The following is a 26,743-nucleotide window of genomic DNA, read 5'->3' on the forward strand; positions in this document are numbered from 1 at the left end:
GAAGTTTACCAACTGGTTGTTTTATTGGGCAGCACGGTTTGTATTATAAAATAGCAGCACTGAGTGAAGGAGACAGCTTCCACCAATAAAAAAAACAACAAACGCATTATGAAACCTGGGTAAGGTAATTCATAGAATTCAACTGTTTAAGCACTGCTGCTTAGTAAAGCATCTACTGTTACCAGAATCAAAAGCAGCCTAGATGATGGATGGGGAAGGAGCTGTGACTCTCCAAATAATGTTAGACTACAGCTCTCAGCATTCCTGACCAATGACCATGCTGCCTGGGACTGATGGGCACTGGAGTCCAACAACCTATGAAGGAGCACAGGCTCCACTTGATGCAAAGAAATTCCTTAGGTATTGTTCCTTTTCTCCCCTATGTTCCATTGTGACCAACAGCTTTAGAGAGTTTCAGTGGCTACTCTGCAAATCTCCCTCTTCCTAATAGCCATCTAAAGGCCAAGCCACTTTCAGGATGCTTTTGAACACCTGCTTCCTCAGCAACAGCCACAAACCTGGGTGTACCCCATGAAAGTACTTGTTACATGTCACCCACCAAATCACTGTACAGTGGACCCTCCGGATACGAATTAAATTCATTCCGAGGGTCCGTATTTCACCTGAAATGTCCACAACTGGAGACGCCGCTTCTGCACATGTATCCAGAGCAGTACGTAACTTGGGGGTCCGACCACTGGACTGGTAAGTGGAGAAAGTCAGCATCTACCTACCAATGAACTTTTGTTAATAGAGACAACCTGGAACAACTCCAAATTATGTAGCTCTAAATCTAAATATGGCAACTTATCTTAGCAAGTTTTATGGACCTTTTGGGTTATCCCAAAAAAAAGTATATAGAATTCACATCAAGAAGAATGGGCATATTAAGCTTCAAAAACCCATGTTTGGTGAACACAGTTTGTTCATAAAAACCCAACAACCTCAGGAACATTTCAGAGTTGCAGTTTTTCTGTACACCCCTTTAAAAAATAGAGACAACTCATGTGCCAGAATTCCATTTAGGTCTGGAGGCCAGCCTCACACATCTTGTAATTGACTCTCTATGTTCAGTCTCGAAAGGCAAATAACAAACTTTGACTTCTTAGGATGTCTGTAAATATTTTCAGAACTACTCTAACTGCATAAAGGACTGATAATGCTGCACCTGCACTGTTTCCTCTCCAGAGACCACTCTGAAATCCCCTCCTGCTCTTGTTGCACTTCCAACATTTCTTTCAACAGCAAATGCAAACAAATGCCAAAGCAAACAAGCAGCTCCTCCTCCTGATCCTTAATTCACAGAGTATGTTTTTAAGGAATGCAGAGGCCACAGACATGCTGGAGCAATGGGGGATTTTCAGTTGTTTTTATTTTGCTAGGCCTTCGGGAATTCACATATTGGTGCCGGAGCACATTAGACCGCACGCTTTACAGCGCACGGAGTTGCCCTAGTTTTTGACAGGGGTGCTTATTTTACTCCCTCTACCACACGATTAAATGTTACAACTAGTTTTGGAAGTCAAGGGATAGGCTTGGGACATCCTGTTAAAAACAAGGCTGGGTCAGCCACCCATGTTTTCTCATGTATTACATCGCACCAGCAAAACATTGTATTTCCAGAAACAATACCTATGACTCTGAAGCTCACCTCTTACTGCTGGCAGATACAGAACTTTAGTCTCTTCCCTCTAGCAGCAGATGGGAGTTCCAACAAGAGGCTCCCTTTTACTGCTTGGTAGAAAGGATAATGCAATGAAGCCCTTCTCACATTCCCATGAGACACCAAATTTAGACCACTGTGTGCAAGAATTAAGTATTTTTGTTTTAGCACCCTTGAAAGGCTAGCTGATAGCAGCGGGTCTTCAAACACTTAATTCTGTTTTTGCCTTTTGAAAAGTTAAATAATACACCACTCAGCAGAAAGACGGAATGCTTTTTTTCTGGGGAGACGCAGGGGTATGCATATCTCTAAACATTTTGTGAATCTAAGTTTGGCCTCATTGAGGGGCATTGTTTCAATATGAGTAGGAAAATGAGAGTACCCCTATACATTTTTTTTAAGACAAAAAGCACTGGGCACACATGAAAGCTATAGTAGTTCTTCATACTTCACACTCTCAAATCGCCAAAGTATAAGGGGTTGATAACCATAGTATTAAGCTCACCTTATTTACCACCTCAGTTTTCTAGTAGGTTAAACATTATATGTGAGTTTTACAGGCACAGTATATAAAAGGTTCAACATGAACGATGCTTTATAAGCAGCCCACCTGGCACTTAAGCCCATGACACTTAAGCAGCAGATGAGCGTGGTGTTGCTCATCTGGCTTCCCAACCCCCCACATCACTGCCAATTACCGAGAGGGACAAAGCAGTGGAGAGTGTGGTGGAGCCACAGAGGCAGAGGCAATCCAATACTCCTAACTGGGTACCCATGTTGAACTCCCTGTTGTCATGTCCCTCCCTCTTTCAGTAACCAGCAGAGATGCAAGCATTGGGATGCCAGGTGAGCAACGCTGCCTCACCTACACCACCCCGATGGCTACTACTGCACTTAACAGAAAAAATATTTACATTTATGGGACTCCTCTGAAGGCATTGCTATTTTACCTGTAACAATGGCTTATTAGCAGCACTAGGTGGTATCTGTATCATAATTTTACAGTAAGTAGTGCTGTTCTTGGGATTTTAAAATCACAGCTGTATTGCAGCTGAACTGCAGACTTGCAGAAGAAAGAGATTAGGAGCCGGCAAAAGAGGAGTAATTTATTTTCTCGAAGCAACAGAACTGTCCAAGATATATGCCTACACTCCATTTTTTTTACAACTCTGGGGAAAAGCAGTAAATTACCAGATGAGGGCTCATAAGACACTGATACGAATCATATTCTCGGAGTCAAAACATACTTATTATTCTAACAGCCAAAAAAAAAAAAAAAAAAATCCTCTGGGAGAATTGTTCTGAGCCAGTTTGTCATTAGCTGACAAGAGCAAATGGGGAAAACATATTTTGATTAATTGTAAACAGCTCTGTCCATAAACTCAAACTCGTCTGCCAAATGAATAAGTATTTGTGGAAGAAGGATAAATCAAATCTGAACATTTAAGAAGACAGCAGCTCTGTATGTGGACTATACTTCTGAAGAGTTTATGTCTAAAGTGACAACATATAGAAGGCCAATATATAAAACAATTCTCCTCTTTTTGCCTTTTCTTCACAAAGGAAGTAATTACATACCACTGGTGACACTCAGCACTTTGATCTCCCATCTGCAAAGCTGTTTCTGCCTCATCCCTTCCTGCAACGAAAACCAACAAAAATAAACTTATTTGTGTGACACATTTTAAACACTTAACCCTTCAAATACTTTGAAACTGGAGATTAACAGTGTACAAAGAAGTTTCACACATTCAGTAAGCAGATGTTCTTCAGAAAACAGCAGCCTAATACAAGGATGACACATTATGACAGCTGAAGAGCTGCACCTCACCGTCTGACACTCTTGGAAATAGAACCCATAGGTTTTTGACTCACATGCCTCCCAACCCAGAAAACCAGATTAAGGTTGCTGCCTGAGATCAAGCTTCACCCCTAATATTTGTGGAGCTGTCACAAAGGGAGAGACAAGGCAGGAACAAGCTAGAATTTAACTACACTTTTAAGAGAGACATGTTACATATGAAGTACCATATTCAGATGGGAAACTATAGCTTTGAATCTGCCAGCTTCCCAACTCCCATAACAATGTGTTCTCAGGGTGCAGGCTGTAGAACTGCAGCCTTAGAGTTCCAGCATCACAAACAGCCTACTTTTGCCCTATCAGAAAGAGAAGTAGGTGGTTGCTGTCTGACAAGGAGGCAGCAACAGAGGTGGTAAAGGAAAGTGACAATTCTGAGACAAATATAAGCTCAGGAATTTGAGGAGGAGTAAAGCAGTTTGTAGCAGTGATGTGAATCAAAAGTGTGGGCTGGCGAAAGCTTCCAATATAGATGCAGCTATTCAGACTTATTGTACCATGCTATGAAAGTTTTGCATTGCATGATAAAACCAGCAAATGCAATTGCAGCACCTGCCAAGCAGTTCTCCGAGTACAATTCTGTTTACAAGATTCTTTAACACATGATTTCATTTAAGGAGTAAGAATAATCCACTGGGGAGGGGGGCTGTAATTTTAAATTGAGAGCGAGTGTAGTGCAGTGGTTGCACTAAGACCTGGGAGATCAGGATTCAAATCCTTGCTCTGCCATGAAACTCACTGGTAACCTACCTCATAGGGTTATTATGAGGACAAAATGGGGAGAGGCAGAGAATCAATGTATACCACCTTGGGCTTCTGGGAGGAAAGGTGAGATATAAATGGAACAAACAAACGTGTGTGTGAAACCCACATTTTTCCAAGGCAGGCAGGTAAATAAATGCCCAATACAACTCACTGGTGAAATGCACCCACCCTTATCTCAAAGTGCCTTCTTACCATCAGATGCATAAGATAATTTCTCATCTGCATCCTCCGTGATTTCATACATATCACTATAACCTCGGGCCAGGCGCCAAAGGAAATCCTGCTTGTCACCATACTGTAGAAAAAACAAATGTTAGTTCACATTTATTAGTTCACCTGATTCTAGATTCAGGTAGGTAGCCATGTTGGTCTGACACAGTCAAAATAAATAAAAAAATTGTCCAGTAGCACCTTAGAGACCAACTAAGTATGTTCTGGGTATAAGCTTTTGTGGGAATGCAACCTGGTATCTGAAGAAGTGTGCATGCACACGAAAGCTTATACCCAGAACATACTTAGTTGATCTCTAAGGTGCTACTGGACATTTTTTTTATTTATTAGTTCACCTGTTTGCTTAAAAGAAAAGGGGATTTCCAAGTATAACATACTGCAGGTGTTTTGTTTTGTTTCAAACATAGCTTGTGAACAATTTGACAAGCAGTGGAATAATGCTCTAGACGAGCAAAACCAACTCAATAATTCATTTAAATCTCTTCACTTGCTTGAATTAGTAAAGTGTAATATGCTTCTCATTCTTGAGATTTTAATAAAGTAACTATAGGATTCAGGTCAGTCAGTCAAACGCTTATGCCAAATAGAAAATTCCTAGAACATGTCCCTGCTCCTGCAAATAAAATGTTCCTCTGCTGGTGTCACACTGGGCTTACTTTGCAAGCAGACAAAGATGCCAAGCTTAAGCAGCATATAGCATATGTACCACAGCCATGACCACTAGATGGAATACACCAGCCATGTGCACATCATGCATGGCTGAATTGGACAATACTCCCCCTTGTGGGGACAGAACTGGGAACTAGAGACCTGTGTGAGACTTCATAAAATCAAGTTGGTCACTACAGAGCCAATTAATTTGGTACAATGATATATAAAGCAGATATATAACTACTGACAAGACTATAAGTTGCAGGCTCATTAACATAATTTTACCATGGGGCTGGGAAAGGGAGAAAAAATGAGGTGATTTCTCAATAACTGGGTGAGTATTAAGGCAGAACAAACAGTTCTTAGATAATACTGCAGATCCAACTTCAAGCATAGCAAGTAGGTTGCAGCAGTTGGGTAGGGCAGCCTTGGAGCGGGAGTAGAAGACTTGAGATAGCATTAGCAACACCAAAGATGTAAGAGACACATTAGAAGAACAGACTGAAAAATGACTGCAAATGAAGATGGGAAAAGTTTGGGTACTGGTAAGCTTGATTTGATTCCCAAACATGTTGCAAACAGCTGACCATCTGACTTGTTGACATGTATATATAAAGCAAGTTTGTATCTACATTTCATGAAACAATTCTGCCTAAATCATCACTGTAATAAGTCTGAGGAGAGCTTTGCTATCAACTTCAGAGATGCTGCAGTTCCACTTTTAAACACATTAGGGGATTGAGTTACTGTATGTTTCAATACGCAATAAACAAAACATAATTTAATACTTTTAAGAAGAGGCCAAGTCCCACAGGCTTTGAGGGTTTTAATTTTCTAATGGCAGCATAAGCAATGCTGCATTTTAGATGCCTGGTCTCATTTAGGATTGTGGTATAGACAAGACCTTGCACAACATCCTGTTCTGCTCTCCCTGCTGGTTAGCTCAGCTCAGTTTTTCTGGGAAATTGCTAGAGTGAACTTTACCACTAGTTTATTGTTAAGCAGCTGTTGGAATCCTTCTCTCTTCTCCTGTTCGCTCCCACAGTGCAAGCGATCTGCTTGCTGGAGCAACTGACCAAGTGCTTCATCTGTAGCAGGGTCCAAAGTCAGTGTTTCATCCTCATTGACAAGGTCTAAGGAATCCCTCCTTGCCGTTCTCACAGTCTCACAACTTCTTTCATCTTCTCCTTCCTCACTCTCTTTATCAGACTCGCGGTCATAATCAGACTCTGCGTTGGCTGTAGTATAGCTTTAAGACAAATTGCAGAAAATCTGTCATTACATTAACATGACATAACCTAAATTTCACAATCAAAGCTTTTAAAGTCAATAGATTTCACATCCTAAGAAATAGAAGTTTGTGCCTGAACTTTGTTAGTGGCAGAAGCTTCTCCCTAAGGGAGTTCCGTTCATCACACTTCCACTAGTAGAAAAGAGGGAAGAGGCTAACTTTTGCTGGTTTGTTTTTCCTTCTGCAACCCCTCCCAACCTTCAAAGATCTGCTCAAGAGGACAGGGAGACTTTCTAGAACAGTGTTGACAGGGGTAAAAACAAATATCCTCTTCTGCCCTCCCACTAATGAGATACCTCTTCTGGATCAGAAGTGGACCGAAGGAGCCCTTCTATTCAGGGAAATTTGGATCCAACTCTATGAACAGAATGCTAATATGGGGGGGGGGGGGAATCCTAAACTTCCTGCTATGCAACAGCTTTTAGTATCAGCAGCAGATTCAACATACAATACAATACAATACAACAGAATGGGCTAATGGCCTCAAAGTCTGGAACTGGAAAACAAAGCCAAATTTCCTGACCAACAAACCACAGCACACATGCATGGGTCATCAGTCTAATTCCCAACTGAGTGGGTTGTAACCAATGCTAGTCCTACTCAGAGCAGACCCATTGAAATTAATAGATAGGATTAATGTAGGGCCATTATTTCAACAGGTCTACTAAAACTTAGATACGATGCACTATGTGTCCCAGCTCCATTGGAAAAATACTACATTTTCTAAAAATAATATTTTCAGGAATTTTTAATAAGCAGTAAACTAGAATAAAAGTAGAACTATACAACCAAAAACCATGCTGATCTTGCAATATATTTCACAACACTGTCAAGAACTGTGAATCTACATCCTACAGATTACTTGACAATCTTCTATCAATAAGTCATGGCAGTGATGCCAACATACTGTGCTTTGGTTGGTAAGTGTTACCTTATTTCTACATCTTCCTACATCATCCCTCCACGCGTTCTTCAGTGCACTTCTAAGAATTATTCCCACTCCTGCAGCTGAGTTACCCACTACATTTTTATTTACTTTCCTTACACAGTTTCCCAATACATTTTGGGAGTGCTACCTCTGATGTAGGACATAATATGTCACGCCAAACATTCAATTATTTGCAGTACTCAGACGAGAACCTTTGTATGATTTTAAATTGCCACTTAAAATACAGGAAGTATCCGAAGTGGTATCAAGCTGTATGAAAACCCTGCTTGTACCTTCTATTTCACATAATCATGTAACTTGATGTTGCAATCACTTAGAGATAAGTATGTGTGTGCAAAGTCACTCAGTCAAAAGCTCTGGAGTATATGCAGGATGTGTGTGTTTTACCTCCTTTTTCAAAGGACCAAACTCCGTGTGCAATTGTATGGGTCCAGAGTACAGTGGTTAGCATGTTTGACTAGGACTACCAACTCAGGTTCAAATTCCACTCAGTCATGGGGTCACCAACGGCCCTTCTCAGAGTGCCAGCACCAAGTACAGTGGTACCTTGGGTTAAGTACTTAATTCGTTCTGGAGGTCTGTTCTTAACCTGAAACTGTTCTTAACCTGAAGCACCACATTAGCTAATGGGGCCTCCTGCTGCCGCCGCACTGCCGGAGCCCGATTTCTGTTCTTATCCTGAAGCACTATTTCTGGGTTAGCGGAGTGTGTAACCTGAAGCGTATGTAACCTGAAGCGTATGTAACCCGAGGTACCACTGTACTCTGTTTTGTGGCTACAGAGTGTGCTGCCTCAGTGATAGTACTCCAGTTGTGGAATTCCCTCTCCACAGCGGCTCACCTGCCACCAACTATTTGTACTTTGTATTCCTTTTGGCATCAGGAAAAGACTTTATTCTCCAATGCTTTTTAGGGGACCTTTTTAGGGCTTTAAAGGATTTTGAGGCTCTGGTTTGTTAAATGTTTTAAGGCCTGCATTCGCCACACTCCTCTGAAGTGTGATGTGTTTTATTGTGATTTTATTTATATTGCTTTTATTGTATTTTAATGATGTTTAGGTATGTCATCCATAACTTTGGTTATGAGGAAGCATAGTAATATTGTCCATAAAGAAATAAAAGATGGCAATCCCTGGGTGACTCTCTCTCAATCTAACCAACCTCACAGAGTCATTCTGAGGACAAAAAATAGGGTGGGTGGGGATGAGAGAACCATGTACCACACTGGAGTTCCTTGGGGGAAAGGCGAGATATAAATACAGCAGATAAATAAATGCTCTCAGGCTAAGACCATTCAGCAGTTTATTAGCTTAGCAAGAGTTATTTCTCCACAATCGCCACTACCAAAGGATTAATATCCCAAATCAAATACAAGCCACAGGGAAAGAAATGGTTGTGGTTTTCATTTATCAATATGATTAGATCTGTTAATTTGTATCTAGTCATCCAACTATTATAAAACTGAAGTTTAAATTTACACAAGGTAAAATCAGTAGAACTTTATTTTGGACCCAAACTAAACTATATATCGCATAAACTCAAAATGCCAAATGTTCCTAGCAGATCACAACTCCTTTTTACAACATGCTCCTCAGAAAACTTTTTGTCTTGGAACAAATCTTGTTTGAAATGCCATGTGAAGAAAATTATAACAACACCTAAATAATAAAAGCACAAAACAAATTTAATATTCTGAATCTCCCTAATAAGACAACAGCAGATAGAAAGTGTACAAGCTTCATAGTTGTTTGTTTATATTGTCCACTCAGCAGATAAATTACAGACTCAGCAGATAAATTACAGACTTCTCCACATCTCTCCCCAAATTCTTTCCCAAGTACAACACATTCTAGAAATCTATGCAAGGTCATGAAATTGGTTTAAGCCACACGAACAAATATGGCATTATTTCTGAACCTTCCTTCCAAAACAGTTGAGGATTCTCATTTAACGGGCATCCCTCCTACACAAAGTTAGATAAGAACTGCTTGTATTGACTTTCAGATCCCTTTGAACTCTTTTAGAGTTTGTTTTATGTTCTGATGATGAAAAGCGGGATATAATTTTTTAATTAATAAATAATTTTTAGAAAGTGAAGGTCATTCTAGCTCTCTCTTTTTCAAAATCCTTATAACAAGGTAGTTAAAAAGGAACGTAAGGGAAATCTTATAAAATACAGGCACCTCCACACTCGTGCGAGATCAGTAAATGTGTGGTTACTGACAGGCGCACTGTTTTTGGCACCCAAAGAGGGTGAGGCGGAATGGGGTGGAGTGGAATGGACCTGGGCATGTCACATTTACATGTCTGGCAGCCAGGAATGAAACCCTCATGTAAGCAGTGATTCCCCTGTAGGGCTATTGTAGAAATTGCTACAGTTGATCTGACTATCTCAGGGGTGCCCAAACCTTTTTCAAAGAGGGCCAGATTTGATGAAGTGAACATGTGCGAGGGCCGACCGAAGTTGTTGAGCTTTTTAAAGGATTTTTTAGGATTGAAGTTGTTGAGCTTTTTTTACAATTATTTACCCCAGAGTTGTTTACTCCAGGATTGAACTGAGGTCTAGCTCCAAACTCTTTCCATATAGTTCAGAAATGCCAAATTTCACAACTAGGCATGAAACAAGCCCTTCCAAATTGTTTGTCACCTTGAAAGCTGCCCTAAGCGAACAACAAGGCTCTCTAAAGAAAAAATTACATAGAAATTTAACAACATTTTACTTCTTGAACTTTCCCTGATGAGGCTTAATACTAAACGCAGAATAGATATTTTACTAGTCAGTTCTATTATAGAACCACCTGCTGCCACAAGTTAATCCCTTTAAACTAATTTTTGCTTTGAACTCACTTACCCTCCCTCACTTTCACCATCAGTAGTGTAGGCAGCTCCAGAGCTGGCTGTGAAATATATAGAGCTTGAACCTGTGGAATCACTCCTTTCTCTGGGATATACAGTACGCCTCCGCCGAATAACCTTCTGGCTTTCTTCTAGTTGAGTTCTGCAAGGGGAGATATTAACACAAGAGACACTTAGGCTGTTTAATTGTTTGTTTCCCATTAATTGTTTGTTTCCATTTTCCTGCTCTAATTATTCTAGTCTGCTCAGTATAATTCAGATTAGTCCTACAAAATCAGACCTTATTCAACTATTGTGTCATAGAATATAAGAGTATAACAGACATGTACAAATGTTTACACAATAATTTAGCTATATCACCAATTATAACTAAGAAGGGAAACTGACAAAAGTGCATTCAACTTTATAGATTAGATAGGGGTGTGAAGTCTACAGAGTCTGGGATATATGTTAGGGGGAAATCATCTAGCCAACTATACTATACTAAGAAGAACTTCCAGGAAAAAATAAATGGTCATCCACTAAGAAGAGAAGAAGAAGAAGAGTTTGGATTTGATATCCCGCCTTTCACTCCCCTTCAGGAGTCTCAAAGCGGCTAACATTCTCCTTTCCCTTCCTCCCCCACAACAAACACTCTGTGAGGTGAGTGGGGCTGAGAGACTTCGGAGAAGTGTGACTGGCCCAAGGTCACCCAGCAGCTGCATGTGGAGGAGCAGAGACTCGAACCCAGTTCCCCAGATTACAAGACTACCGCTCTTAACCACTGCACCACACTGGCTAAGAAGCATAGCAGTGCAATCCTATGCATGTGTCAGGAAAAGGTCCCATCAAGTTCAATGAAATTTCCCCCAAGGTGTGTATAGGACTGCAGCCTAGGTCAGATGTTCTTTCATTGATGCTGCTTTTCTACAGCTGTCAATATTAACATGAATCATTCAAAAGGCTTCATCCAAAACCTTCCAGTGGAGTTATTCCAGAAGTTACTCTTCCCACAATACAAACATCAACACATTTCTTAGTTTTGGATTCAATTCTGAACTGCTTGATAAACTGCTTTATACCAGTGTTCTGCTCCAGTATCAATTTTTGGGGCTGACAACCTGTTACAAATGACATTTGACAACAGATACAAAATCAAATGGTTCAAATTTTAAATACTGATTAGTTTGATAAAGGTTGATGCTTTGTAGATAGCTGAAGAAAAAAAAGAGAGGAACATGTTGAAATTAAATATCCTTGTAAGGGCATGTGCCTCTAGCATATCCATAGCTTTTTGCTGAATATCAGTGAAATTACTCTGGAAGAGTTTTACAAATAGCAGTGACAGTTTAAAAAAAGGAAAGCACAATAATAATTTCACCCAAAACATGGTTCATGTAATTTTCAGCAACCTGGAATCTGAAGGAAATAGCTTTATACTAACTTGACTTCTCCAACGATCTCTCCTGCTAAACCCCGCAGGCTATTCCGCAACTCTTCCACTTCATGTCGCAGTTCTATAAGGCTTTTGAGCACAAAGTCCAGACGGTTCAGCACTTCAGCCTGTTCTTCTTGTGTTAGATGAGCTGTATATGGGATGCTGTCACCACCTTCCACTGGTGCTTGTCTCATCCGTGGAACTAGAGAAAGAAAATGAAGCAGCTACAACACAACTAGGCATGGAGAAACTTCCGGTTCAATCCCTGGCATCTCCAGGTTTGAAGGAGAATGTCCCCTGTCAGTAACCCTGGCGAAAGCCACAGCTAGTCAGGTGGACAATACTAAGCTAGATGGATCAAAAGTCTGACTTGGTAGAAGGAAGCTTCTCCCAGAATGGAGAACCCAGAGACTTCCCAGGAAACAGAGATAAAAACCTGCTCTGGGAAAAAATGCAGTCAATTCCCATAGCATTGCACATATCATTGATACAGCGATGCAAACATGCTAGCCATCAACATTTTGCAGATAAATAGTACAAGGGTATATAACCTACACTAATATAACTGCTTTTCCAGTCTGCAGAAAGAGACTTGTGCATATGCAAACTTGTACACATATGCAAACTTGTACACATTAAGCATTTACAACTTAACGTCTAATTGTAATTTGTTAATTTACAGAAAAATTGAATCTTTTAATATATTCCCATTTGGCAAGTTCAGCAGAGTTGTGTCTTTATTTTTAAAGTAATTATAACTTATCAGATACAAACAGAATTCTCAACTAATCTACCCATTCATCTCAGAGCATACTTTCACTGAAATTAAGCAAATAAGAGTAATACTAGGCATGTGAATTCCAAGTTTAATGGTGATAAATTAACCTCACAACCTCTTACCAGTCTGAGTAACTCTAGTCTTAGAAAAAATAAAAGTACAAAAGATAATTTAAAAAATGGAAACCATCTTTGTACCCTGATTATAAGGCTGTGGAATTTGTGTGTTTTCTTTAGGGTCCAGAGCATTATGTTGACTCTGTACGTTTGGTGATTTGGATCTTTGCTGGGGCTTTTTTCTCTTTTGTTTGTAGAAGTAGTAGAAGAGACCTATTCCTGCAGCTGCTCCCAGGACCACACCAAGTCCCACACGGAAGACCACCATTTTGGACATGATGCATCTGAAACAATTCAAGCAGGCCATAATTTGTATTTATGAAATAGACACAACATGAAGGAGAAAGTGCTGTATTATAACACATGATAAGTGTTATGTGCTTAACAATATTTCAAAATAAAATTAGTCTAAAATATTTACAAGCTAAGCATTTTTTAAATAAAACAAAAACAAAGAGGGTGCAGCAACATAACCGTCAGTTCTTTGATACAAGAGATAGACAGCAACTTACTTCTCAGAATATGTAAAAATAAATACTCTGATGTTCTATCTATATAGGAGGGAAATCCTGATTTGGTGACCTCAATGGCAAAATAATGCTTAGGAGAAACAGAATTTTACACTGAAATATAATCAAATACCAAAGGTCATTCAGTGAGATTTCATTCCACATGATAAAGTTCTGTAGTTGAAGCTATACACATTTGACTCAGATAATACCCGGATACAGTTCAATCCAGGAGCTCAACAGGTAACAGGGAGGACACAAGTGATAACCTAGCAACCTTGCCAAAAACACTCCCATTTCAAAGCAGGTCACCGTCCGCATTAGTAGCAATTTCAAAGAACTGAAGCCACATAATCTTCCCAGGTCACTCTCCCAATTTAGCTGCCTCTCTCACATACATGCATAAATACATACACAAATACACAGAAATCTAAACCCACTTACATGTAAATATACCAGTTTCCCCTTAATACGGTTTGTCAGCACCCTCTACATGATGTGTTTCAAGACAAGAAATACTGAGCCTTAGGGGTCCAAAACCACCAAACAGGTTTTAAACTCTTGTCTACCCAGCTCAGGCGATTTGACAATTGGGCCAAGCCTCTGACCCCACGATGACACTGCGGTTCTTAAACCACAAACGTTACTGAAAGAAGGAGCATGTAGGGGTCGCCACCCACTGGGTGTGCTCAGAGATAGCGGGAATTGGTGAGCCGCAGAACTGAGGCACACGCCCCTTCCCCACCCGCACCCCGACCCCCACCCATCGGCGACAGGAGGCGCGTTGCCCCAGCATCTCCCGCCGCGCAGAGAAGCCGAGTTCTAAATTCCGAAGAGCCACATTATTGGTCTGTTTGCAGCAAAACGCTTTGAGAGAGATTTGTGGCACCGCAGAGAATTGCGTTGCGCCACAGCGGATCTCTTGGGCTACACTGACAAGAGATGGAGGGTGCAATCCTGCACTCACTTACATGGGGTAAGGCCAACTGAACTCAGTGGGGTTTACTCCAGAGTAGGCACGGATGGGACTTACACCGTCCCTCTTTAAGTTAAAGTGACAGTAGACTCGCTCTCCCCCACTGCCTGTGCGTAGTTCTATGTGCCCGGGAACTAATGCTTCAACAGGCAAGCGCCCCTTTCTCCTCTTTCGCCTCCTTTCCCTACTCGAAAAGGAGGCCGCGCGCGCGCCCAAAGAGTCAGGAAAGCCGCAAGGCGACGGTTGCGGCGCGCGAGCCGCTTGAGGAGGCTGAGTGAAAACTTCAAAGCACTCCTTCTCCGGCTATTTAAATTACCGCTGCGCTTCTCGCTTGATATGTCCTCGTGCGGCCACCGTCCGCCGCCCTCCTCGTTCCCCGCGTTTCCCCCTTACCCCGCCGCAGGCCAGTCCTTTCGCCGGCGCATAGAAATGACGTTGGGGCACGACTCATCCCTCCGCCGGTGGAAAGGTGTCGCGGAGAATTGACGGAGAGAAAGGCCACGCCTCTAGAAGAGAAGAGAACGGGACGCCTCTAGAACGTAGAGAGAAGCCGTGCCGGATCAGACCAGCGGCCGGGCAAAGCAGGCGTCCCGTTCTCACGGTGGCCAACCAGGCGCCCGTGAGAAGCCTACAAGCAGGAGCGGAGCACAAGTGTTTCTAGGAGCATTACTGCCTCCCACAGTGGAGACTACAATTCCCATCATCCCTGACCACTGGTCCTGTTAGCTAGGGATGATGGGAGTTGTAGTGCCAAAAAACATCTGGAGGGCCGAGTTTGCCCATGCCTGAGCAATAGGGAAACACGGGTGGGGAAAACACCAGATGGGGGCGGGGCGTGGAATTAGGAGCGGTCGGGAGCCTGCCTAGACGTCTGCTAGTGGTGTGTACAATTAAAACAGGCTGTTCTCTTGCCGCATTGGGAGATGTCCTAATTCCGAACGGTGAAAGAATCTGAAAGGGCTTGGGGTTGGTTTGGGAGCATCAATGGCTGGGAGCAGTGCCGGATTTACGTGTAAGCTAAACAAGCTATTGCTTAGGACCGCACTCTCTTGGGGCCCCCCCAAAAAAATTAAAGGGAAAAAACTGGGTGTACATTTCCAAAATATAAGATAAAAAAACAAGTAAAATAAAACCTACATACAGCAACAGTGGCAAATGGCTTTAGATACCTATTCGGTCCATAAATTACCATATAGCATATATTCAACACAAAAAACAGCAAAAAATTGTTGTAGACAAAGGACAGCTGGACATATAAAGGGCCCCGTTACTGTCATTAGCTTAGGGCCTCATCAAACCTAAATCTGGCCCTGGCTGGGAGTCATGGTGGATATGTTCTCCCAGGATGAGAGGCAGTATGCTGCTATATGCCAATTGTTGGGGGACAACAGTAGGAGAGTACTGTGTGGAAACAGGATGCTGGACCATATGGGTATAGTTTTTTGGAAGTGAAGCAGCAGGGTGTTCTCTCTGCCTATGCAGCTCTCAACTCCTTAGGGGAAAACTGACAGACGGAAGTTTAGGATCAGTGTTTACTGTCTCCTAGATGGGCTACCTTCCTGGGTTGATGAGCCAGATCTGCCTCTCACTTCCCTCTACAGGACGTGTAGAAACCGCCTTCTTGGCTGTTAGACCTACTATTGGTCTCATCGGTTCAATATGACTTTCTTTGCACACAGGCAAAGTCCCTAACTCCCCAAGAGTTTGAGACTGAACGGCTACACCCTCACCTGGTTTAGCTGGCCAGTCAAAGCCGTAGCTGTTCCTGGGGTATGGCTGCTGTCGCATGCTGACAGCTTCTAGTAGCTACAGGTGAGAGCTGAGTGCAGGGTGGGGACCCAAAGTGGACAGACTACCCCAGAAGAAGCATGTCCCCCACAGATGTACTACCCCTCTAAAACCCCATACACCCTGGAGGTTATGATACAGGTTTAATAAATGAATAAGACTATCTGCACATTGGGAAATTTGAATCACACACATCTAATCTTACAGCTTCTGTGTCAGCAACTTTCCCCCTTGGGACTTACAACAGCCTCAAAATAACCACATATTTTAAAGTTATCCATTCAATGTAAGCCTGAAAATGTCATTTTATTAATTGGACATCTAGGGTTCACCCTAGGCCAGTGATGGCCAAACTTGGCCCTCCATCTGTTTTGGGACTACAATTCTCATCACCCCGACCACTGGTCCTGTTAGCTGGGGATGATGTGAGTTGTAGTTCCAAAACAGCTGGAGGGCCAAGTTTGGCCATCACTGCCCTAGGCCAAATAATTCCAGGCCAAGCCCTGCACAACATTTTTGTCAGGTCTTTCTGCCAGTCTTAATATAGCATAGTGGCTACCAGCTCCTGGTTGCTTATAATGATTATCAGATCTCCCATCAGCATTATTTTTATTTTTTATTTATTAAATTTGTATACTGCCCTTCACCTGAAGATTACAGGGCAGTTCACAACCTAAAAATACAAAATGAGAACACAAAATACTTAAGACAAAAACAAACCAAAACAAAAAAAATCCCATGAGGCAAGTTGATTACACCTGCAAGTCACCAAACTTCCATTTTTTCCTGTAAACATTATTTGGCTTTGCATCATACAGATAATATCAGATCAGGACATAAGGCAGTCCCTGAAGTCTGTGAGTGTTCCAGCTATATAATACTGTTAGAAATCTGCTCTTGGCCTGTTGTGTTGCATTGCTGACGTAAGAGCTTTGGGTTGAAAGCAAATGGAATAGATTTCATCTGACAAATCCCTAAGGGTGAGTGGAAAAAGGAAACTACGTTGCTGCAAGCCTTCAAATTATTATTCACTATCCGTTTGTTATCAAGGAAGGAATAACAGAGGCTCAAGACAGCGGGAGTTTGAAGTTAGGTCTTTGCGGATATTAAAGATCCTATCTAGACAGTATTATAAATCATAGCTTGGACTGTGTTTATGGGACTTGGCTGGTGTTGGAACATCAGCCTTTGTGAAAGTAATATCAAAATGTTCTCTTTAAACTAAACCCACCAGGCAACAATATTCAGAGTCAGACAATGGTAAAAACCCATTAAGCACTGCCATGTTCGTGATCAACACCCTCAGTGTTATCATAGAAGGCAAATTCGGCCAGTTCCTATGCACACTTAAACCAAATTCAATAAGAGCTACTTATAAGTGTGGATAGGATTGCAGCTTTAAACAGAAGGTGATAAAATAATGGTAATATTCATCCTTCAAGTCAGAAGTAACAACAAACAGCTTCCAGACATCTGGGCTTGGGGACCAGGCTTATAGTTGCGAAGGTGTGACTCCCAGGCTGCCTTGAGTCCGACATCTCTAAAATTTATAGAAACTGCCCACTGTGAAAGACAGGTATGGGAAAAGGAACTGCCCTGAGTCAGACTTAGCACAGTATTCCCTACTAAGACTGGGAGTTACTTTTCAGGACTTCCAGCTCTGTACCTGAGACCCTTTTCATAACAGATGTCAGGAATTAAGCTTTTTCTACTATTGAAATATTGCCCTTCTTTTAGACGTGATAGTTATTAAATTAGCCCCATCCTTTTTCAGTTATGCTCTTCTGTGGTCAAAACAAAACCCGACAGTGATTAAGCCAAAGAAATAATGCATATAAGAGATAAGGAAATCCTGAATGGGTCAGCCAGCCCATCTTGTAGCCAGAGTAGCATTGTCGGGATTTAATTTGTTTTTAGTAATTGGGTTAGTACAAAATGTTACTTATTAGAGTTTTCTCTCCCAGATGTTTCTTGTTTTTGATTTTATTTCTTCATACTAACAGGAAAAGTCCTTAATTCTTTACTCATGACATCAAAATGAAAACCATTGTTCCATCATAAACACACACACAAATCCATGACCTCATTTCATGGAGCAGGATCAAAGGACAGTGACAAGGTAATATTCTAGAGTAAGGTAAGCTTAAATAATTAAGAAGAATACTAGAAAGGAAATGTAATTACTTTAATTAATTTAATTATGCGCCAAGTTTTAGTAAAAATTTGATTTTTTTTGAAATAATAAATTTCATGTTCCCAGGGCTGGTTATATTTGCACGTGACTTTTTGCTGCAGTGTCAACAAACTGTCAGACTTTTCATCTTGTAATGATCTCTTCAACTTCAGTAAAATGGTGATGGTTGAAAGTTTCTACAAACACAAAAGAGGTTTTCCCAGATAAACCAAGAAACAAAAGGAGTGGGACCCTAGGGATAAAAATGAAAAAAAATAATACAGAATATGCAAATGATGTTTTTAGTCATCCAAATATATTAAGTGCGCATTTCAAGATTATCAACTCAATTCATAGAATCATAGAGTTGGAAGGAACGAACCATGTAACTTTTTGTAATTATTATCTAGATTTGTATTCAGTCTTTTTTCATTTATAGCAATGTCTGTGTAATTTCCAAAATATCATGAACAACAATTACAAAAAAAATACCCAACTTAAAGCAATAAAAAAGAAACAGAATGGTCTAAAAAAATGAAAATGTGGCCTCACTGGTTCACCTCAAATTCCTGGAAGAATAAGGATGTTTTTACTTGATGGTAGAAACTCATCATGGTCTCCACCATTTGAGCTTCTAGGGTAGGATGTTACATTGTTGGGGAGCCACAACAGAAAACGTTTTTGAATGCATCACTGGTTGCTCAGACTGTGGACACATTACCATTGACTCAGGCTCCAGTGCATTCCCATCACTGGTACACATACAGTTGCTCTTCTCTTGAAGCATCAGATCCACAGCTTGAGGGTTCTTTCTCAACCCAGCCCTGTTCCTGGATACTTAGGCAGCAGCAGTGACCAGGATGACCTTTGACCTTTTTATCTTTTATGCCACCTGCACCCTTTCCTGGAAAAACCAGACCTGGCCTCAATTTCTAATAATAATAATAATAATAATAATAATAATAATAATAATAATAATAATAATAAATTTTATTTATATCCCGCCCTCCCCAGCCAAAGCTGGGCTCAGGGCGGCTAACAACAATCAAAATAGTCCAACATTCTAAAAACATTCATTATAAAATTAATTAAAATCAAATTAAAAACAAATTAATGGCAACCATCAAGCAAAATTCTGTGCAGATTGCCAGAGGAGGGGGTCAGGCTGCGCCCTGACCAAAGGCCTGGTGGAACAGCTCTGTCTTGCAGACCCTGCGGAAAGATGTCAGGTCCCGCAGGGCCCTAGTCTCTTGTGACAGAGTGTTCCACCAGATTGGAGCCGCGGCCGAGAAAGCCCTGGCTCTAGTTGAGGCCAGCCTAAGCTCTCTGTGGCCTGGGATCTTTAGGATGTTTTTATTTGCAGACCGTAAATTTCTCTGTGGGACATACCAGGAGAGGCAGTCCCGTAGGTACGAGGGTCCTAGGCCGTATAGGGCTTTAAAGGTTAAAACCAGCACCTTAAACCTGATCCTGTACTCCACCAGGAGCCAGTGCAGCTGGTATAGTACCGGATGAATATGATCTCACAGCGAAGACCCCATAAGGAGTCTCGCCGCGGCATTCTGCAGCCGCTGGAGTTTCTGGGTCAGTCTCAAGGGCAGCCCCACGTAGAGCAAGTTACAATTTCTCCTGCTCTAATCACTTTCACATTAGATTTCTGTAATGTAATGCACTTCCCTTGAAGATAGTCTAGAAGCTTCAGGGTGCAGAATGTGGATGACAGGCTTGTCTGGAGTTGGTAGATCAGATAACAGAATCATAGAACTGTAAAGTTGGAAGGGACCCTGAGGATCATCTAATCCAATCCCCTGCAATGTGCAGGAATATGCAGCTGTCCCATACGGGGATCGAACCAGCAAACTTGGCATTATCAGCCCCACACTCTAACCCACAGAGCTGTGCACAGATCAGATCACACCAATCCTTTATCAGCCAAGTGGATGCTAATTTAATAGGCAGACATAGCTTGGACCAAGTATATCTCAAGTATTAAGGTAAAGGTAAAGGTACCCCTGCCCGTACGGGCCAGTCTTGACAGACTCTGGGGTTGTGCGCCTATCTCACTCAAGAGGCCAGGGGCCAGCGCTGTCCGGAGACACTTCCGGGTCACGTGGCCAGCGTGACATCGCTGCTCTGGCAAGCCAGAGCCGCACACGGAAACGCCGTTTACCTTCCCGCTGGTAAGCGGTCCCTATTTATCTACTTGCACCCGGAGGTGCTTTCGAACTGCTAGGTTGGCAGGCGCTGGGACCGAGCAGCGGGAGCGCACCCCGCCGCAGGGATTCGAACCGCCGACCTTTCGATCGGCAAGTCCTAGGCGCTGAGGCTTTAACCCACAGCGCCACCTGCGTCCCTCTCAAGTATTACCTCTCCCTTTAAGAGCTAGAGAGTGGCCATAGTTCAGCCTCCCAAGAAGGTTTATTTTATTTAGACAAGAAGCAAATACTGTTTTATTTCAGGGAGCTATTTTGGGATCCCCCCCCCCATTTTAAGGAATTTACTGCTACTGCTGCTTTTAGCCTTGTTGCAAACTTTGTAAAAGTTGCTTTATTGTTTTTAGCCTTGTTGCAAATCATTGTAATAGTTGTTTTATTGTTTGTAAACTGCCTCGAATATATTTTATACCGAAAGGAAGGATAGAAAAAGGATGTTCGCTCTGTGTAGGAAGTTAATTTAACAATGTTGGCTGATCTCAAGAAACTATGAACAATCTTAATAAACTCAAAGATTAGTTGTAGCACTTATAGAGTGAAGAAGAAAGCATTAATTTGAAAAAGCTGTTACAATAACAGAAAAGGCACACACAAATCTTGCTTAAAAAGCCATTTATCTCTAATATTATGTAAAGGAACCAAACCATAATTTACGAGGCAGCTAAATCACCTCAAGCCTTCTTAAACGTCAATTGCATGAAAAAGCTCAGAGCACAATTGGTTGCTCTTATGTTCACCCCACTTCTCTGAGTGATGAAAAGTTCTGGGTGCACAGCACACACCTGAATTTGGTTTCCTTTGGATGAAGGTTACTTGAGACTTAGGGTGTTTTCTAATGTTTGAGTTTATTTAAAATTATGCCGACTGAACAAAGATATCCATGAAAGCAACGGTGAAGCAGAAAATGAGATGCTCTGTTAAATTACAAATGAATCATTTCAGTGGAACCCGGGTTACATACACTTCAGGTTACATACGCTTCAGGTTACAGACTCTGCTAACCCAGGTTAATATTATTATTATTATTATTATTATTATTATTATTATTATTATTTATTATTATTATTTGTACCCCGCCCATCTGGCTGGGTTTCCCCAGCCACTCTGGGCGGCTTCCAACAAAGATGAAAGATACACTAAAATGTCACATATTAAAAACTTCCCTGAACAGGGCTGCCTTCAGATGTCTTCTGAATGCCAGGTAGATGTTTATCGCTTTGACATCTGATGGGAGGGCGTTCCACAGGGCGGGTGCCACTACCGAGAAGGCCCTCTGCCTGGTTCCCTGTAACTTGGCCTCTCACAGTGAGGGAACCGCCAGAAGGCCCTCGGAGCTGGACCTCAGTGTCCGGGCAGAACGATGGGGGAGGAGACGTTCCTTCAGATATACTTGGCCGAGGCCGTTAAGAACTTTGCTTCAGGATGAGAACAGAAATCATGCTCCGGCGGCCCGGCGGCAGCAGGAGGCACCATTAGCTATAGTGGTGTTTCAGGTTAAGAACAGTTTCAGGTTAAGAACAGACCTCTGGAACGAATTAAGTACTTAACCCAAGGTACCACTGTATTCTATATTTCTTCCATCATGGAGCTCAAGGCAGCATATATGTGGTTTTGGATACTCACCCACCCTAGCACTGACCCAGATCCAGACCTCATCAGCTTTAGAAAGACGGTGGCCTCATGTGTCCTCAGACTGTACCTTGGGATCCTGAGAGGTTTGTGCTTTTCCCTTCAAAGATAATAAATTAATAAATACAAGACAAAGGAAATGAATATGTATGTAGAGCCCCACATTTGCTATTTCAATATTATTATTCTGTTGTGCACAGCCCCACCTCCTGGTTCAAAAGCAAAAAAAATGAGTGAAATATTGCTCCCCCAACCTTCAAACTTATTGCTTTATTTAAAGGAAGTCAATGAAGGGTATTGTTACAAGCCACCACAACCTCCACAACAGTGCTAGATTCCAGGGGTCCAGGCACCTACCCAGGATTCGTGTTTCCTTTGGAAATGAGGCACAGCGGAGACTATGGTTTCTTTAAGATAATAAGGTTTATTTACACTTATATACAACCTGAGCCTGCCATGGAGGGGTTCAGAGCACTGCCGCTGCCCCCGCCACCCATAGACGTAGTCCTGGATTCAAATAAAAAATAGACATCCTCAAAAACATGGCCCTCTCTTCAGCTTGCTGACTTTTAGAAACTGCCACAGAACTCCATCCTAAATTACCCATTGTCTTTCTAACTAACTGACCATTGAGGGAGGGAGCCCCCATCCCACTTGCCCTCTGGCACACAGCCACTCCTTTTGAGGCCACCTGAGCTTCAAGCGACAGCAAAGGATTCAGGAGTACCCCCAAGTTACATGCCTGCTCCTTCAGGGAAGGAATGGAAACCCTAGCAAGGGCAGATGAATGTTGCCATGTACTGCAGAATTTTTTTTTAATTATATTCAGTGCTTTTTTTCTGGGGCGATGCAGGAGTAGCATACCCCTAAACATTTTCTGAATCTTTGTACTTTTGTCCGTTCACTGTATTTATTTTTCCTATAAAATGGTGATTTTCTTCAGTCAAAATGAGAGTACCCCTAGACATTTTTTTACAGGAAAAAAGCACTGACTATATTACATCCAGCCAAACCTAGGCAGCATCTTAAAAAGCAGAGACATCACCTTGCCAACAAAAGTCCGTATAGTTAAAGCTATGGTTTTCCCAGTAGTGATGTATGGAAGTGAGAGCTGGACCATAAAGAAGGCTGAGCGCCAAAGAATTGATGCTTTTGAATTATGGTGCTGGAGGAGACTCTTGAGAGTCCCATGGACTGCAAGAGGATAAAACCTCTCAATTCTGAAGGAAATCAGCCCTGAGTGCTCACTGGAAGCCCTGAGTGCTCACTGGAAATCAGCCCTGAGTGCTCACAGATCGTGAAGCTGAGGCTCCAATACTTTGGCCACCTCATGAGAAGAGAAGACTCCCTGGAAAAGACCCTGATGTTGGGAAAGATGGAGGGCACAAGGTGAAGGGGACGGCGGAGGACGAGATGGTTGGACAGTGTTCTCGAAGCTACAAACATGAGTTTGACCAAACTGGGAGGCAGTGGAAGACAGGAGTGCCTGGCGTGCTCTGGTCCATGGGGTCACAAAGAGTCGGACACGACTAAACAACAAACTGAAATGCTTCTCATTCCCATCGATTTCAGCAGGAGAGCCCAACTAAAGTTTGCAGTCGTGTTGTTGTTGTTGTTGTTTAGTCGTTTAGTCGTGTCCAACTCTTCGTGACCCCATGGACCAGAGAACGCCAGGCACCTCTGTCCTCCACTGCCTCCCGCAGTTTGGTCAAACTCATGCTGGTAACCTCGAAAACACTATCCAACCATCTCGTCCTCTGCCGTCCCCTTCTCCTTGTGCCCTCCATCTTTCCCAACATCAGGGTCTTCTCCAGGGAGTCTTCTCTTCTCATGAGGTGGCCAAAGTACTGGAGCCTCAGCTTCACAATCTGTCCTTCCAGTGAGCACTCAGGGTTGATTTCCTTCAGTATGGAGAGGTTTGATCTTCTTGCAGTCCATGGGACTTTCAAGAGTCTCCTCCAGCACCATAATTCAAAAGCATCAATTCTTTGGCGATCAGCCTTCTTTATGGTCCAGCTCTCACTTCCATACATCACTACTGGGAAAACCATAGCTTTAACTATACGAACCTTTGTTGGCAAGGTGATGTCTCTACTTCTCAAGATGCTGTCTAGGCCTGTCATTGCCCTTCTCCCAAGAAGCAGGCGTCTTTTAATTTCGTGGCTGCTGTCACCATCTGCAGTGATCATTGAGCCCAAGAAAGTAAAATCTCTCACTACCTCCATTTCTTCCCCTTCTATTTGCCAGGAGGTGATGGGACCAGTGGCCATGATCTTCGTTTTTTTGATGTTGAGCTTCAGACCATATTTTGCGCTCTCCTCTTTCACCCTCATTAAAAGGTTCTTTAATTCCTCCTCACTTTCTGCCATCAAGGTTGTGTCATCTGCATATCTGAGGTTGTTGATATTTCTTCCGGCAATCTTAATTCCGGCTAGGGATTCATCCAGCCCAGCCTTTCGCATGATGAATTCTGCATATAAGTTAAATAAGCAGGGAGACAAAATACAGCCTTGTCGTACTCCTTTCCCAATTTTGAACCAATCAGTTGTTCCATATCCAGTTCTAACTGTAGCTTCTTGTCCCACATAGAGATTTCTCAGGAGACAGATGAGGTGATCTGGCACTCCCATTTCTTTAAGAACTTGCCATAGTTTGTCGTGGTCGACACAGTCAAAGGCTTTTGCATAGTCAATGAAGCAGAAGTAGATGTCTTTCTGGAACTCTCTAGCTTTCTCCATAATCCAGCGCATGTTTGCAATTTGGTCTCTGGTTCCTCTGCCTCTTCTAAATCCAGCTTGCACTTCTGGGAGTTCTCGGTCCACATACTGCTTGAGCCTTCCTTGTAGAATTTTAAGCATAACCTTGCTAGCGTGTGAAATGAGTGCAATTGTGCGGTAGTTGGAGCATTCTTTGGCACTGCCCTTCTTTGGGATTGGGATGTAGACTGATCTTCTCCAATCTTCTGGCCACTGCTGAGTTTTCCAAACTTGCTGGCATATTGAGTGTAGCACCTTAACAGCATCATCTTTTAAAATTTTAAATAGTTCAGCTGGAATACCATCACTTCCACTGGCCTTGTTATTTGCAGTGCTTTCTAAGGCCCATTTGACTTCACTTTCTAGGATGTCTGGCTCAAGGTCAGCAACCACACTACCTGGGGTATACAAGACATCCATTTCTTTCTGGTATAATTCCTCTGTGTATTCTTGCCACCTCTTCTTGATGTCTTCTGCTTCTGTTAGGTCCTTTCCACTTTTGTCCTTTATTATGGAAATCTTTGTACGAAATGTTCCTTTCATATCTCCAATTTTCTTGAACAGATCTCTGGTTCTTCCCATTCTATTGCTTTCCTCTATTTCTTTGCATTGCTCGTTTAAGAAGGTCTTCTTGTCTCTCCTTGCTATTCTTTGGAAATCTGCATTCAATTTCCTGTATCTTTCACCATCTCCCTCGCATTTTGCTTGCCTTCTCTCCCCCGCTATTTGTAAGGCCTCATTGGACAGCCACTTTGCTTTCTTGCATTTCCTTTTCATTGGGATGGTTTTCGTTGCTGCCTCCTGTATAATGTTACGAGCCTCCATCCATAGTTCTTCAGGCATTCTGTCCACCAAATCTAAATCCTTAAACCTGTTCCTCACTTCCACTGTGTATTCATAAGGGATTTGACTTAGATTGTATCTTACCGGCCCAGGGGTTTTTCCTACTTTCTTCAGTTTAAGCTTGAATTTTGCTATAAGAAGCTGATGATCTGAGCCACAGTCAGCTCCAGGTCTTCTTTTTGCTGACTGTATAGAGCTTCTCCATCTTTGGCTGCAGAGAATATAATCAATCTGATTTCGATGCTGCCCATCTGGTGATGTCCATGTGTAGAGTCGTCTCTTGTGTTGTTGAAAAAGCGTGTTTGTGATGACCAGCTTGTTCTCTTGACAGAACTCTATTAGCCTTTGCCCTGCTTCGTTTTGATCTCCAAGGCCAAACTTGCCAGTTGTTCCTTTTATCTCTTGACTCCCTACTTTAGCATTCCAATCCCCTATAATGAGAAGAACATCCTTCTTTGGTGTCACTTCTATAAGGTCTTGTAAGTCTTCATAGAATTGGTCAATTTCAGTTTCTTCAGCACAAGTAGTTGGTGCATAAACTTGGATTACTGTGATGTTAAAAGGTCTGCCTTGGATTCGTATCGAGATCATTCTATCATTTTTGAGATTGCATCCCAGTACAGCTTTCGCCACTCTTTTGTTGACTATGAGGGCCACTCCATTTCTTTTATGGGTTTCTTGCCCACAGTAGTAGATATGATGGTCATCCGAACTGAATTCACCCATTCCCGTCCATTTTAGTTCACTGATGCCCAGGATGTCAATATTTATTCTTGCCATCTCATTTTTGACCACCTCCAACTTACCCAGGTTCATGGTTCTTACATTCCAGGTTCCTATGCAATATTTTTCTTTACAGCATTGGACTTTCCTTTCGCTTCCAGGCATATCCGCAACTGAGCGTCCTTTCGGCTTTGGCCCAGCCGCTTCATCAGCTCTGGATCTACTTGTACTTGCCCTCCGCTCTTCCCCAGTAGCATGTTGGACGCCTTCCGACCTGAGGGGCTCATCTTCCAGCGTCATATCTTTTATATGCCTGTTGTCTTTGTCCATGGAGTTTTCTTGGCAGGGATACTGGAGTGGCTTGCCGGTTCCTCCTCCAGGTGGATCACGTTTGGTCGAAACTCTCCACTATGACCTGTTCATCTTGGGTGCCCTGCTCGGCATAGTTCATAGCTTCTCTGAGTTCTTCAAGCCCCTTCGCCACGGCAAGGCAGTGATCCATGAAGGGGCAGTGATCCATGAAGGGGATCCATGCAGTCGTACGCATGCCTAATTTTGTG

At 42.3% G+C, this 26,743-nt stretch overlaps 1 protein-coding gene across 4 annotated transcripts in view; it reads right to left on the reverse strand.

Moving 5' to 3' along the window:
• RMDN3 (regulator of microtubule dynamics 3) overlaps positions 1-14,550 on the reverse strand; it is a 40,146-nt gene extending 25,596 nt beyond the window's left edge. For 2 of the 4 annotated variants that reach the window (XM_083744926.1, XM_083744923.1), the window contains exons 1-7: positions 14,452-14,550; positions 12,655-12,857; positions 11,686-11,881; positions 10,258-10,404; positions 6,153-6,417; positions 4,479-4,581; positions 3,242-3,302 (exon numbers count right to left, since the gene is read on the reverse strand). In XM_083744926.1, coding sequence (XP_083601052.1) covers positions 3,242-3,302; positions 4,479-4,581; positions 6,153-6,417; positions 10,258-10,404; positions 11,686-11,881; positions 12,655-12,857; positions 14,452-14,483 — 1,007 coding nt within the window. In that variant the 5' untranslated portion in view covers positions 14,484-14,550. The other 2 variants (XM_083744924.1, XM_083744925.1) reach the window with 2 other exon arrangements.
• Positions 14,551-26,743: the final 12,193 nt, after the last annotated feature.

This window comes from Podarcis gaigeae, assembly GCF_964106915.1.
Source record: "Podarcis gaigeae genome assembly, chromosome: 1".
Classification (NCBI taxonomy): domain Eukaryota; kingdom Metazoa; phylum Chordata; class Lepidosauria; order Squamata; family Lacertidae; genus Podarcis; species Podarcis gaigeae.